The following is a 15,085-nucleotide window of genomic DNA, read 5'->3' as shown; positions in this document are numbered from 1 at the left end:
TGTGTGTGTGTGTATTGTGTGTGTGAAAAGTATGTAAACTTTCAGCACTTAGTCTATGATAAAGTTTGAATCGGTGCACATATTTCAAATAATATTTATATTATTTAATTTCAACAAAACTCAAATTCAGTAGCCTCTTTCTTTTTAAGATTAGGTAGCATAGTACACTAATACATTGTGCATTAATGCATTTAAGTTCTTTTACACACACATATATACATATGTATGAGATATTATCCTCATTTCTATATTTTATATGCAAATACAGAGACATATACAGAAACACAGAGAAAATATACAGCTGGGCTAAGGAGATGGCTCACTAATTAAAAGCATGTGCTATTATTGCAGAAGCCCTGGATTCTGTTCCCAGCACCTACACAGTGGCTCATGTACTGTAACTACAGTTCCAGGGGATCTGATGTCCTCTTCTGGTCTCCCAGGCACTGCACTGCATCCACTTAGTGCACACACAGGACAGATACACAGACAGACAGACACACACACAATCAGGCAAATGCACCAATAAAGAAAGATAAACATTTTATAATATGCATGGACAGATATCTAAAATTGACCTTGCTCCATTGGCACTGTCTCAAATGTGTACGCTATTTCCACACTCATTACAGTGCACACAATCTCTACTAAAGCACAGTTTCATGAACATCTTTTGTAGTGTTTTGTGATCAAGTCTTAGAGACTTTTCTCCCACTGAACTCCTGTTTTGATGGCACACAGTGGAGACGTGCTTTTCTACTTACAATTTTCTACTTTAGGCTTTCTACAGTTGTACAAACCAAAACACGTTCCCCCAACAGTAAAGACGCATTCTCTCGCTTTGTCACTTACCTGCTATGATGAATACTATAACAGTAAATGTAAGACTTGGGAATAACCTCCTGGGTACCAGCTCACCCAGCAATTTCCCAAGGAAATACGATGACACTCTGTAGTATCCACTGGTGTGCTCATGTCTACCAAGACAAACATCACGTTATACATTTTTAGATTAGTCCAGGTGAGATGCTGGCTACACTGACTTCTGCTACCACAGGGAGACTAACAGGACAGTGTCCTCTATACTCCATGCTTTCTCCCACACATGTCCCCATCTTAGGGACCAGCATCTCTAGGCCATCATCCTCATGACATTCTCAGTATGATTCTCCCCACCAGAGAACTCTCCCCTCTTTTGTCCACTCTGGGGACACAACAGCCCCTCCAGGGAAACAGCCCAGTGTGCCCACTCTCCCCAGAGTCTCTGCCCTCTGAAGCTGCCTCCCTGAGGAGCAGATCATTTGTACCTCACCTCAGACAGTGGTCATAAAGACTTCTCTCCTTCCAGTTCTTATGAAGAAGGTGAGACAGTCACTCTGAGGTCACAGTGCACCTTCAGGACACCACATCCTTCTCTTCTGCTACCCTCACTTTAGGACAATTGTATTCCTTTGATAATCTCTCTTTACAACCACGAATTGCTACCAGATGCCAAATGTAACCCTTCTCCTTCCTGGCTCTTCCAAATCCCAAGCTTTTACCCTTCAGGTGACTTTAGCATATCTCTGATTTTTTTTTGAGACAATCTCAGAAATTTTTTACAGCCCTGCATTAAATTCTATATGTACCCAAGAATGACCAACTTCCTATTTCTTCCCCAGCCCCAAATGCTGGGATTACAGACATACAGCCATTTTCAGGGTTTTGTGGCACTGTGACTCTAACACAGGATTTCATGCACACAAAGCCAGCGCTCTACCAACTGAGAAAGACCCTCATCTCCTCTCTGATGACTCCTTTCCATGGCATGCACTTGGGATCATACCTATCTTGGCCATCTTTGAGAGCAGGGAATCCTAAGCATAGACCACCAGGAAAAGGTTCTTCCATGCTTGACAACACGAGACATAAACAGCTCTTTCATATGCAGCTGCTGTGTGGCTCTTTCCAGCCCTGCATCATGAGGAGGACGCTTATTCTTGTGCAGCTGTGCCTCTCCATCTTCAATGTGCTGCTGAACCCCACTACACCCAAGCTCTATGAAACCCCTGACATCCTTCTTCAGGGGCATCATGAATATCCTGTGATTTTCATCAGTTCCTTACTACTGTGTTGTCTGAAGCAATGAGATCTAGTGGTCTCACCTCAATTTTGAAATTTTTCTCTGAGCAGCAGAACCTTCTGCCCTTGATCCCCCCCCATTTTTTAGTTAATATTATTAATCTCTTTACATACTTCAAAAATCATGATACCACATGATAAACACAAAATTTCATAATTTGTTTATTTTCAACTAAATAAGAAAAGGGGAACTTACTGGTAATTCATGAGATAACATTCTAGGCCCAACAATGAATGTAATTAATTTGATTGTTATCCCCTGATTCCTGCTTCTGGAGCAGGGGCTACTTACAGAAAGCGATTCCTGTCAATCATGAAGAGATTTCCGGTAGACATACTTGTGAAGCACTGGAAGACTGTGAGCAAGAAGAGGAGGTTTGCTCTGCCAGAAGAGAATGAAGGCAAAAGCAACAGTAAGTTCAACATTAGGATGGGTTCTTTCCAATGCACCTTGTTCTGTAGAATAAATAACATTACACAGATCTGTTCTAAAAAATAAAATAAAATAAAATAAAAGCAAGACTGGAGAAATGGCTCTGCAGCAAAGAGTACGGTTTGCTCTTGCAGAGGACCCGAGTTTGGTTGGCAGCACCCACATAGCAGATCACAGTCATCTGACACTCGAGTTCAAAAGGATTCTGTGCCAGCTAATTTTATGTAAACTTGACACAAGCTAGAGTAATCTGAAAGAGAGAACCTCAATTGAGAAATGCCTCCATAAGATCCAGCTGTAAGTCATTTTCTTAATTACTAATTGTTGGGAGAGTGCCCATCTCATTGCGGGTGGTACATCCCAGAGGTTCTAAGAAAGCCGAGAAAGACAGTAAGCAGGACCCATCATGACCTCTGTAGATCCCTGCCTAATTGGGTTCCCCCTGTCCTGGCTTCCTTCAATGTTGGATGACAATGTGGGAATGTTAGCTGAATAAAACCTTTCCTCCCCAACTTGCCTTTGGTCATTTGTTTAACCACAGCAATAGTAACCCAAACTGAGGCAGGATACAATGCCTCCTTCTGATAGCCACAGGTCTCAGGGCACACACATGGTATGGACATAAATTTAAAAAAAAACATTCAGGCACATAAAAATAAAATAATTATTAAAAAAGAAAGAAAGATAATGTAGAACTGTTATGGTTTAAAAGGTCAGGAAGAATGAGTCCTGTGAGTTAGTCTCCTCTGTCTCCATAACAGTATCTATTACTGGAAGTTTGTCCTCTAAAATCCAACAATTTGATAATGACCCTTAATATAACAATACTAGAGTATGCAATTTAGGGGTTAACTTGTTTAAATGAAATCATGAGCGTGGAGCCCCAGGATGTCATCTGTGTCATCATCACCTCATCATGGGAAGAAACAGCATTGCAGTGTCTGCCACGAGAGAGAAGGTGGCCAGACAGGAAGAGCCTGTGAGAGAATCCTTACCTCAGGCTCTCACACTGCACTGTGGAGACACATTGCTTTTAAATCCACTGAATCTGCTGCATTTACTCATGGTAGCCCAACCCAACTTTAATTTAATAAAAAAAAAATCGTAAGCATCGTGCTAATAAAGAGAGAAACATAAAGATAAATAAAGCTCCAAGAAATTTTCATACTCAGTTGGCTGCATTGATTTACAGAAGAGTAGGAAGGAAAAAATGAAACAGTGGGGGAATCCCCACTCAGAGGCTTACTACAGACACAAACTGTAGAAACATCGTTAAAGCCCTAATGATCATCCCTAAAATAGGCCAACCAACTTCTTGTATAGTTTCCAAAGAGTTCAAAAAAGGGATCCAGTCATGCTTATCTATGAAGAAATAATTTTTGATCATGTGATAGGAGATAGTAAGCAGAAGAAAGGGGAAGTAAAAGGCCTTCTGCAGTTCCCTGCTTTCTGGGCACACATGTCAGGTTCCTCAAAGACAAACGGTATCTGGGTCCTAACAGCCTGCTACACCTCTTCAACTAAAGTCAGAGGTCAGTAACTTTTTATCTAGATACACAGTGGTGGTTAGATATCAGAGCAGATGATTGGGACCTTATTGGAGACGAGTTTCCTTCTCCGTCAAAGAAAAATTCCATTTTACAATCTATAAAAAGCCAGATTAAAGAAAGAGGATGGAAAAAAAGACAAGCTAAGAATGGAGAAGATTCTGAGAAGAGGAGGAAGCAAGATCTCCAAACTCCTGGAATTTGAGGTACAGAGGCATGAGGATCGTTGCAGCTTGAGGCCAGCCTAGGCTACATGATAAGTTCTGGATCTGTCAGGTCATAACTGTGGCCCTGCTTCAAAGGTCCAAACATAGAGCAGAGGGCCTGAGCACCACGTGACCAACAATACAGTGGGGAACTTGGGCATCCAGTCACCAAACAGAGAAGAGGACCTGGAACTAAAGCCAGCCTGGGCTACTTGACAAATTCTTGACCTGTCAAGTCACAACCGTGGACCACACTCAAAGGACCAAACAACAGCAGAGGACCAACCACAGAGTGGAGGACCTGGGTTCTGCTCTTCTCCTAATGAGTCTGTTTTGCTTCCAAAGCTTCTCTCTACTAAATGCACAACTTTCTCTCTCCACTCTTCCATTCCCACACACTCATTCCCTGTGCTCATGGCATTCTCCCTCTCTGTCTCCAACAAATTGTCCTCAAGTTCCAACCTGTTTACTTTCCTATGCTTTTATCAACAAAACCAAGAATTTAGGAAGGGAACTTTATGGCTCTGGCTATACTTAACCATATATACCGCATCTACTTTCTAATCTGGCTTTTTAGAGGTTATAATTGTAGACTGACAATCTATAACTACACATTTAGGTGTAAAACTAATATGATTCATGACCTATTTTGTGAAATAATTATATCAAACTAAATAGGGTGATGTCCATCGCTACAAATATGCCTCATTTTCATAGTAACATATTAGAAATGTATTCTCAGAAACCTTGAAGTGTGTATTAATATTTGCTGCACTGAATGTGCTGTGCAATTTATCTCAAAGTAACAGCATCTGATTTCTCCCATTTAACAGATTTTATACTCTTAGTGAATCTGTGTCTCCTCACTCCTCACTGCCCTGACAACGAGCACTATGCTGCCAGGAGGTCAATTCCTTTACAATCCACGTGTCAGTGAAACACGTTTGCCTTTCCAGGCTTGGACTATTTTACTTTGCATGATGTTCCTCAGATCTTCAATTCTATCCGTATTGTTACAGATTCCCATGTTGAATATAAGCAGCATTCAGAGTCACATCTGCTTTACCGTTTACGTGAACTTAGATCCCTTAACTCTGTTACTATGCATGGTGCTCCAGCGAACATCAGTCTTTGCATGAACTTTGAGCAAATGATTTTAAATATGTGTGTAAGTATGCACAGCATAAATGCCTGTATCCAATTATTTCGTTTAATTCCTTCTCCTTAATGTTTGACTGCCACCTCAACCCTATACTGCTGTTGAGCCAAGGAAGCTCAAATATGACAAAATTCAAACCCAGTTCCTTGATATAAGTTGGACAAAGTACAAGGACAACATTGGATCCAAATATAAGAACCATCTCTGGCCTCCTAAACATTACTGATGAAGAAAATATTTATATTCACCCTGAAAATAATGTAATGGCTTAATTGCATAGATGATGTTAAGGAAGTATTTCAAATTGTCCTATTTAAGTTTCTTTAGCTGTGGTAATTGTCATGACCAAAAGCAACTTACAGAGAGTAGGATTTATCTGGCTTACATATCCAGAACATGTCCATTTCTGAGGAAAGTCATATAGGAATTCAAGGCAGGATCTTGGAGGCAAGGATGGAATCTGGGGCCACAAATGAGTGATCCTTACTGGCTTGTTCCACCTGCTTTATATACAACTTGGAAACACCTGTCCAGAGTTGGTACTACTTCCAGTGGCATGGCCCTTCCCACATTCAGTATTAATCAAGAAAATATCCCATGGACTTGCCTACACGTCAACCTGATAGATGCATTTTCTTAACTAAGGTTCCTTCTCCCCACATGACCATAGCTGGTGTCAAGTAGGCAAAAAACTAACCAGCGCACAAACCAAAACTATCAACCATTTATCAGGAAGACTGGAATAAACCACACACAAAGGCCATTGTCACATAGTTCAGCTTCTTATACAATACTGAATGAGGGGACGTGAAAAATACAAATTAAGAACATTTCACAATTTCTAAAAAGAATATGAAGCAACAGCTAATAAGGATCTTCTTTATGTCTGCATTTTCCAAGAACATTTCCACATCAGGTTTTTGGAACTATGTCTACAAGCTTCTGTAACAGTGCCTACACCATCTGCCTTGTTGTCTATGCTGTTCTAGATTAAGATGTGCCATCTACATGGGCACAAACCAAGAACTAGAAGGTTTGGAAAGCATTTAGATCTTGGCCTTCAGGGAAGGAGAAGAGGACCGACTGGAGACAGACATACCAGGAATCTCACAGCAGACTAACTTCCAATTCAAACAGAAGACAATTCATAGAACAACTGATTTTTATGCTTATTTTTTAAGTATAATAAGTATTTTCCACACAGCAAAGCATATTTGTGGGGCTGTGAAGCTGTCCCACTTAGCAAAGTGTCTGTCATGCAGTCTTGACTTGAGTTCAAATGCCTAGGACACATGGAAAAGTCCCCAGGCACAGCACTTCTCATCTGTAACTCCAGAGATGAAGGATACAGGGGTGGACACTTGGAGCTCATCAGCCAGCCCAGCCAAGTCAATGAGCTCTAGGTTCAGTGAGGGACCTGCCTTGATAAAGGAAGTGCATGGACATCAATGAAAACATGGCATCAACCTCTGACCTCCACATGCAGACACATGCATACTCACCAACATGCATGTGTGTATACACCCACATGAACATGAGTCCACCTGACACAAACCTGGACAAATAATACCTCTTGATCTATCTATCTATCTATCTATCTATCTATCTATCTATCTATCTATCTATCTATCTGTATATCTGTATATCTGTATATCATTCTCTCTTGCTCTCTCAAGAGAAGCTTCCTGAAGTTCTTAATCATCTTTCCTCAATAGTCAAGCCTCTCTGGCCACTGAGAGGTACCCTGAGGCTGTGGGTGTCAACCAGGGAGCCCAGTTGAGCAAATAGTGGTGTGTCACACATGAAATACAATGAAAATTCTGAAAATTGTGGTCCTGATGAGAAACACTTTTGTGAGCATGCTATAGTCATTAAAAAGTTTATAAAGGATATCTTTAAAGCCACGTTATAACTCAAACTAAACAAAGACCACAAAAGTGATATCCACAGGACAAGTCAGGAAAAACTGAGTCTCATCCTATTACCCCACACTCACATTCATACAAACCCACCTTACTCAAGAAAATTGGCACTGGGGCAACAGAAGAATAAATAGGTAAACTAAAAACATTTGTGTACCAAGGCCTTATAAACAGATAAAATGAAAACACAGAGAAGGGAAGAAATGTATGTGGATCATGCATTTGGTCACAACTCAGAAACAAAAATAACCTTAACTCAATAGCAAGGAAAAATTAAGGGCCATAGAAAATTAAGTTATAGTTCAGCAGGTAAGATGACTGCCCCCAAGCTTGATGACCTTGAGTACAATCCCTCAAACCCATCTGTTGGGGGATTAGCTCTCAATTGTTTTCTGACATCCATATGCATGCTGCAGTGATGTGGGAAGTCCTTCTAGATATGTGTTGCTTTTATTGGTTATAGAATAAAGAAGCTGCCTTTGGCCAGTGACTTAACAGAATAATAGCCCAGCTGGAAAAGATTTATAGAGAGAGTAGGTGGAGTTAGGAAAGACACTATGAAGTCTCCACCAGAGACAGACTCATTGGAACCTTACTGGGCTATTATTCTGTTAAGTCACTGGCCAAAAGCAACTTCTTTATTCTTTAACCAATAAAAGCATGTGGAAAAGTGAGGTCTTCCACTTATTACCAACATGCTTTATCATGTGATAAAATGTTTACTCTGTTCTTGTCTCAAATTCCAATTCTTCATAGATTTATATAAGTTTGAACAAAGTGTCAACATTTTCTCATTTGCTTACCTTGTCTGGACTTCAGTACAAACATTTCGTAGGACAAGGAAAGTGGTACCCACAATCACGGCCAGTAAGACTGTGATAATTGCCTTTCAAAAAGAAAACAGGGAAAAGAAAAAATTTTCCATTGGGAGTAGAAAGTATTCTACACATTGTCCATTATTTTAAAACCCTAATCAGATCTCTCCAGTGAGATGAACACTATGTTTTGGCCAGAGGCCCTGAGAGAACATAAAACACATGTGTTTAAAGAGTGCTTGTGTGTTAATCTGAAAATAAAGGTCTCTGCAATTAGAAGCTCCAACAGTGCAGATCCTGGAAAAGCTAAGACTTCTCCCAGTGTCCAACCAGGAATGGCCAGTGAAGGGCTCAGTTCAGATTAAAACCTGGATGACACAGGGTGGGAGAGAATGCAGGCACCTGGAGGGGGGGCGGGTAGGGAACCCAGGTAAGTGACAGAAAGTCTTCACCTAAACTGGGGTCTCAATTCTGGTGCCATCGAACATGTGCAACTTTCTGCTTTAAGTGGTTCAAACGAATTCAGGCTTTCTTTATTCTTATAGTTAGAAACAAGTGCACCCTAGGCCAGGGGGACAGCTCAGTGGCAGAGCCCTGCAGAACTACAAGTACAAATCAAATAATGAAATTAAAAATGACTCACAACACAGTTCCTAGCAGTGGGATTTTGTGTGTTGAGAAGGGGTGAGCTGGTCCTCACTTGTGACACCTCAGGGAAGTCTGTGCTGTGTGGGAACCAGCACCATCGCTGTCACCACAGTGATCATACAGCGTCCTCTGGGTCACCACAGTCTCCCATTGCCCATCACCTCTGTCACTGCTGCTCCATGAACCTCAGTCAGAGCAGCCTGGGCTCGAGTCTCACCTACGCTGCCAGCTCCTCCAGACCCTCATCACCCTCCATCTACCCAGTCTGTGCCGACCATCACAGGAGCCTGCACTGCTGTGGTTCTGGATTAAAATGACTTTAGAAGGTGCTTCACTTAGCAAAGGAGCAAGTCTACATGCTGCTGGAACTTATTTGGAAGATTCTATTATTCCTCGGATAATGTCTTAAAAGCAGAACATTATGATCTAAGGGTAAGGATCCTACCATGCAATGTGATAAATTAGAGATCAAAATTCCAGGGCTTGGAAATATAGTTCAGCAGTTAAGAGCACTTGCTACTGTTGCAGAACACCCGGAACTCAGTTTCCAGCACCCAAATGACCCCTAACCACCTTCTGTAACTCCAGCTCAGAGAATTTAATGCCTTTTTCTGGCCTCCATGGACATGCACACGGTGTACAGATATCCATGCAAGCAAAACACCCATACATGAAAAATAAATATATAAAAATATTAAAAATTAGTCCTCGATTCCCACATTGCTAACACACACACACACACACACACACACACACACACACACACGTGTCTTACCTCATAATATTTCCTCACTGTTGAACAGTGAGTAACTCAATTTGATGAATGTAACTCGGTTGTTTCCAATCATATTGAATCTTTTTTGCCCAGAAAGAATGGACATAAATATGCCTCTTATGACATAAGTGCCCAAGTAAAAGACTAAAGTGTTTGGAGCAACTGACAGTATAACTCAGATGAAGAATATTTACATACAGGCAGGGAAGTAGCAACATTGAAATATGAAAAGGGCAGCACACATGTTAAGAAGTAAATGGTGTTTCATTAGAACCAATAACGCATGAACTTGCATACTCAACAGAAACTAAATGCCTGCGAATAAAACAGCAACACATTAACAGCAGAACTGACTTTAAGTTCTGGATGGACAGAGAAAGGGATGTAGGTCCACTGTAGAGTGATTGCCTTCTAAGAGCTAAGGGCCCAGAATCAAACACTAACAGAGCAGAATCATCAACAATATTAAATAAAAGATAACTGAATAAGTAATGGCCCAAGGAGCTGGTAGAACCAAATTTCTGTGTGACATTCATGTTAAAAACAGAAAATCGTAAGTCATGCTGATCCTTGTTACAGAGCCAGTGTAAAGAAAAGTAGAACTTCACCTCCTCCCAGTTCCAGTTGGCTGACAGGGAAGAGCACTGTTCAGTCCAGTTACTGTGTGTGTGAGCTGCACTCTTGGAGTAGCTGCTGCTTTCACACTCTGGACTCCTGATGAGGGAACAGCACTCACTCTGCAGCTGGCTCATCTCAGGCAGTGGATGCTCAGGCTCCCTCAGAGCTGTTCTGTGGCCCTGTCTCCTCACCACATGATTTCAACCACAGATCAACCGTCCTTTCCCTCTCCAGTCATCTCCACCCTTCTCTACATAAACCTTCTCCAAGTCCACTCTTTCATCTGACAGGCTACAGTTTTATCTGTTTATCCAGTTACCATCCATCCTCACAAGGAATGCTACATCAGGAAAAAGCCTTTTCCTCCTTGACTCATTCCTGGACTTTGAATTGTAGGATGCACTGGTGAAATAAAGCAGACAGGTGTGAGGAGCTCCCAGGTGTGCTGAGTTTCTTTTTTCATTCCTTGAATAAAGGTTTCTACTTGGATAGTTATTAAAGTTCCTGTTAATTAAAAACAACCACTAAAAATATTTCCATAAGAAAAAGTTAATCATAGTCTACTTTCTCTATTGAATATTTCTCTATGCCAGGCAGAGGGTAGATGACACATGGAAAGAGCAGAAGATAAGTGTGACCCTGCAGTAGACTGACTCAGAAACAAATCGCTCCCCCCATGAATTTTTCACAATAAAATAAATAACTCATCAGATTACCTGGATCCCAGTGGCCCTTGGAAAACCCAGGCAATTTTTGAACGAACGACAGATAATCCATTGAAGCTGATGCCAGAAAGAAGTGGCACACGTGATCTCCAAGGCTGAGCTCCTCCCTGCCTTCAGTTCCCTTAAGAGTGGATCCAGCTCAGCTTTCATTTTTCTGTAGGACGAGGACTGGATATACATATTGGCTAAGTTTTCTCTGACTTGGTGCTGTCTCTCAGAAAGTTCTTTATATTTGTCGACTTCAGGATAAAAGTGGATAAAGACAAGAAATATTAGACAATAATTTAACTGATTTTTCTGAGATACTTTTCATGAATAACAGATAAATTAGGTATCAGCTTTTCTTTGAGACAGTCTCATGTACCCTAGACTGGCCTCAAAGTTGCTCTGAAGCCAAGGGTGACCTTAAACTTCTCCAGGTCCTCCTGTTTCTGTCTTAAGTGCTGAGATTACAGACATGCACCTTCACACCCAGGTATGTGCTGATAGGAACCAAACTCAAGGCTTTCTCCATGCTAGGCAAGCACTCTACCAGCTGAGCTCCATCTTCAGCCCACCACACTGAGAATAAAAATATCACTCTTCTGTTAATTCATTTACAGATTATAAAAGTGTCCGTAACTGACCTGATTACAGTCATTATCCCACTGACACAACAAACTCAATGGCCAGTGACCATTGGAACCCCAATCCTTAACAAAGTTCTCCTTCCCTTATGGATCTATACTTCTTAACATAAACTCTGGTCTCTGATTTCTGCTTCAAGTGAATGCATATGTAAATGTACAAACTGCCAAGTATCTTATTTTTTGAAATGTTATAAACAAAGTCAGGCATGGTGACAAATCCCTGTAATACCTACACTTGTGAGGTGAGGTAGAAAGAGCACACATTTAAGGCCAGTCTGGCTACATGAGCAAATCATATCTAAAACAATAACAAAGACAATATAACAAAACAATAGGTACATTTACTTTTAACCCGAAATTTTCCTGTGACAATATCATATAAATATTCTTTTGTAAATTAAATAAAAAATACCCTGCACTAATGTCTATTAGCTAATTTTAGGGCCACTAATAAATATAAGACTAATCAATATAAAACATTATATTCTAATGAGATACATGATTGTGTTTCAGTGAAATCAGTTAGATGAAAATTTATGACTCTAGAAGCTTCATATACCATCATGGCCATCTTCCTCTGTGTCTAATAGAGCAGAGAAACCTCCGTTAATGATGTCCAGGAAGAAGTCTGCAGGGTTGTTGTGGGAATCATATTCATAACCTACAAAGAATCCAGACCAAGAACAAGAATGTGAGGATCCTCTTTCAGAGAGTGAGAAAGGGGAAGGGAGACAGAATCTAAGAATTTCTTCCTCTACTTGCTCTTCCCCTTCTACTTATCTTTCCTATTATATATACTCTCATAATATTTCAGCAATCACTACTTTACAGCCTATTGTTTACATGTGTGTGTTTATGTTGGTGCTATACATACATATACACTTAACCATAGATAATACACAGACATAGACAGAGTAGACATAGCCTAGACATAGACAGAGACAATTAGACATACATACGAATAGACTAGACATAGATATGGTCACAGAGGTAGACTAAACATAGACATGAACATAGACATAGATATGTGAACTCTTCTTGTGAAAGAATCAATAGAATTTGGCCAGATTTTTATTGGACTCCATAGATGCACAAATGCTCACACATTTTTTAATAACAAAGATTAATCAACAGGAAAGAGTATTGGACAGCAAATATTTAAACCTATATTTGTAGTCAAAGATAATCATCCATAACTTAATCCATATTTCTCTAAGATGAAATTGATGAAATGAGCCATTAAAAAATATTTCATCATCCAATTTCAGTCAGAGAAAAACAGGCAGACCAAAAACATGAGGCCACAGAAGAAAGACTTGAGCAACTATAGCTCCCAAGCATCGCCTAAACCTGAAATGCAAAGTTAATACTAAGTTAAGGAATGTCTCCACAGCTCTGCAGAGTCAGGTCACAGTAGGAGAAAACTGAAAATCACCATCTGCTATGTGAGCAAGAACACATGATGCTGGGCCTTTCCAAAGCTGTTCAAGTGATGGATGACTGGGCCTGAGCCCTGCATGGTAATTAAGAGGGTCACCACAACTGGGAAGCCGAACAAGAGACTCAGTAAAAATCTTGTAAGACAGGCATGATACAGGATAGGAGAAAGGAAGAGATCTGCACAACAAGCCCGTGTTGCACAAGCAACAGAATCCTGTCACCGATATTTAAAATGGAGAAGCCCACACACAGTAAGTCTGCATGAAGGCCAAGCAGCATTCCTGAGAACCCCTGTTCTCTCCCCAGTTCCTTTGACTGAAGGAGCTCTCACAGCAAATCCAGCCATACCTGCAGATTTGAAGTACTCCAAAGCCTCCTGTGCAGGCCCGTGAAACATGACTTTTCCTGAGGCCAGTAAGGTGAGGCTGTCAAACAGTCTGAAGATGGAGTATGGGGGCTGATTAATGGAGAAGATGATTGTCCGTCCCCTCCTAGACATCCTAAGGTTAAAGAGGAAAAAACCATAAGTCTCTTGACAGCTAAACCTTGAGATTCTGAAAAAAATATTTTATTCCTGAAGGTATACTTTTAGTTCCCATTTCAGCTTGAATTTTCCTAAAAAACAACTTTACTCCCTGGTATTATGCACCTGATAGAGAAACCAAGTTAAAGCTTTTATTTAAAAGTCTAGATCTTCCAGAGTGTAGGCCATCACTAGTGCACTCAAGTGTTACCACATAGGTCTCTGCACAGACTTCCAGACACTAAATCAGAATATCTGGGAGTCTGTGCAGGGATCCATATCATGAGCAGGCAGCCCTGGTGATTGACAAGTTCACCCAAGCTTGAGAAGCAATGACAGAGCAAACATTACAGCTATGACTGTAAGCACAATTTCCTTCAATCGTTCACACTTTGTCTCTTCAGGAATTGGTTTTCACTGCCCTGATGATGTGACTCACATTCCTAACCACTTGCTCCTCTGCTAAACACTTCAGCAATAACCTCAGTTCAATTTTCATAATATTGGCATAAGTCATTTCTAATATAATTTCCCCTTTGTGTTGATAAGACTTAAAAGGTCAAGCAACAGACAAAGGGATCTCAGTTAATAAGAGGCAAATTTGGGATTTGATCGTTGATTTAATTCCATGGCAAGAAAAAAGCTGAACTACCATTTCAGGAGGTCATGTCTTCTGTTAGGAGGACCAATAAGAAAAACCAGTATTTGAAACTGCTATGAAATATTTTTATTGAAGTTGGGTATGGTGGCATATCTGTAACATTCCAAAAATTTGGATAATCAGGAGTTCAAGTCCTTCCTAGATTACAGGAGATTCTATTTCAAAAAAACTAACAGACAGAATGAAACAAAGGGGAGGAAGAAAGGGAAGGAGGGAACAAAACAGGGAAGAAGGAAGGAAAGGAGAGAAGAGGATGAAGGGGAGGGAGAAATGAAAAGGAGAATGAGAAAGCTGTGAAGTGCAGTGCACACCTTGAGCTCCAGCTTAGAAGGCAGAGGCAAGAAAGTGAGATCAGCCTGGGCTATGGAATAAAGTCACAAACTGTGAAACCTCAAGACAAGTGTCTCACAAGCGTATGCTGTGAGGTGTCACTGTATCAAATGATAGCCTCCAAGACAGCCAGGACAGACAGTAATACCAACACAAGGTGGTGCAGAAGTGGGGAATTCCTTGTGAGAAAAGACTTGCAACCCAGTGAGAAGGTAAAACAAAGTGCCACCAGCTAAGAAGAGAAAAATCAGCTGTACAGAGTATAAAATAAAATGTCTGTCTAATAAACTATGAGAACACAGAAAGGATTGTGTTTGCCTGAATGTGTTTGACAAAGAGTATAGGGAGAAGTAGAAACAGGGCGGAAGACATAGGTTGATGGAGGAAGGTCATTGGTTGATTTAATAAAGAAGCTGCTTGACCTGATAGGTTAGAACGTAAGTGGGAGGAGCAGAATGCTGGGCGGAAGAGGAAGTGAGGTCAGAGACTCGACAGCTCTCCTCTCAGGGGCAGACGCCTCGGAGAGACACGAT

General features: G+C 40.8%; 1 protein-coding gene across 1 annotated transcript in view; it reads right to left on the bottom strand.

Annotated features, from left to right (window-relative positions):
* LOC102002745 (ATP-binding cassette sub-family G member 3-like) overlaps positions 1 to 15,085 on the bottom strand; it is a 69,001-nt gene that overhangs the window by 41,309 nt on the left and 12,607 nt on the right. Inside the window, exons 6-11 of the mRNA XM_005372105.1 lie at positions 13,387 to 13,538; positions 12,158 to 12,259; positions 10,961 to 11,208; positions 8,192 to 8,274; positions 2,414 to 2,503; positions 853 to 977 (exon numbers count right to left, since the gene is read on the bottom strand). Of these exons, the coding sequence (XP_005372162.1) occupies positions 853 to 977; positions 2,414 to 2,503; positions 8,192 to 8,274; positions 10,961 to 11,208; positions 12,158 to 12,259; positions 13,387 to 13,538 (800 nt within the window). The remainder of the gene's footprint in view (positions 1 to 852; positions 978 to 2,413; positions 2,504 to 8,191; positions 8,275 to 10,960; positions 11,209 to 12,157; positions 12,260 to 13,386; positions 13,539 to 15,085) is intronic.

Source organism: Microtus ochrogaster, unplaced genomic scaffold (genome assembly GCF_000317375.1).
Source record: "Microtus ochrogaster isolate Prairie Vole_2 unplaced genomic scaffold, MicOch1.0 UNK182, whole genome shotgun sequence".
Classification (NCBI taxonomy): domain Eukaryota; kingdom Metazoa; phylum Chordata; class Mammalia; order Rodentia; family Cricetidae; genus Microtus; species Microtus ochrogaster.
The sequence above is the reverse complement of the archived record's forward strand: the minus strand, read 5'-3'. Positions and strand labels throughout refer to the sequence as shown.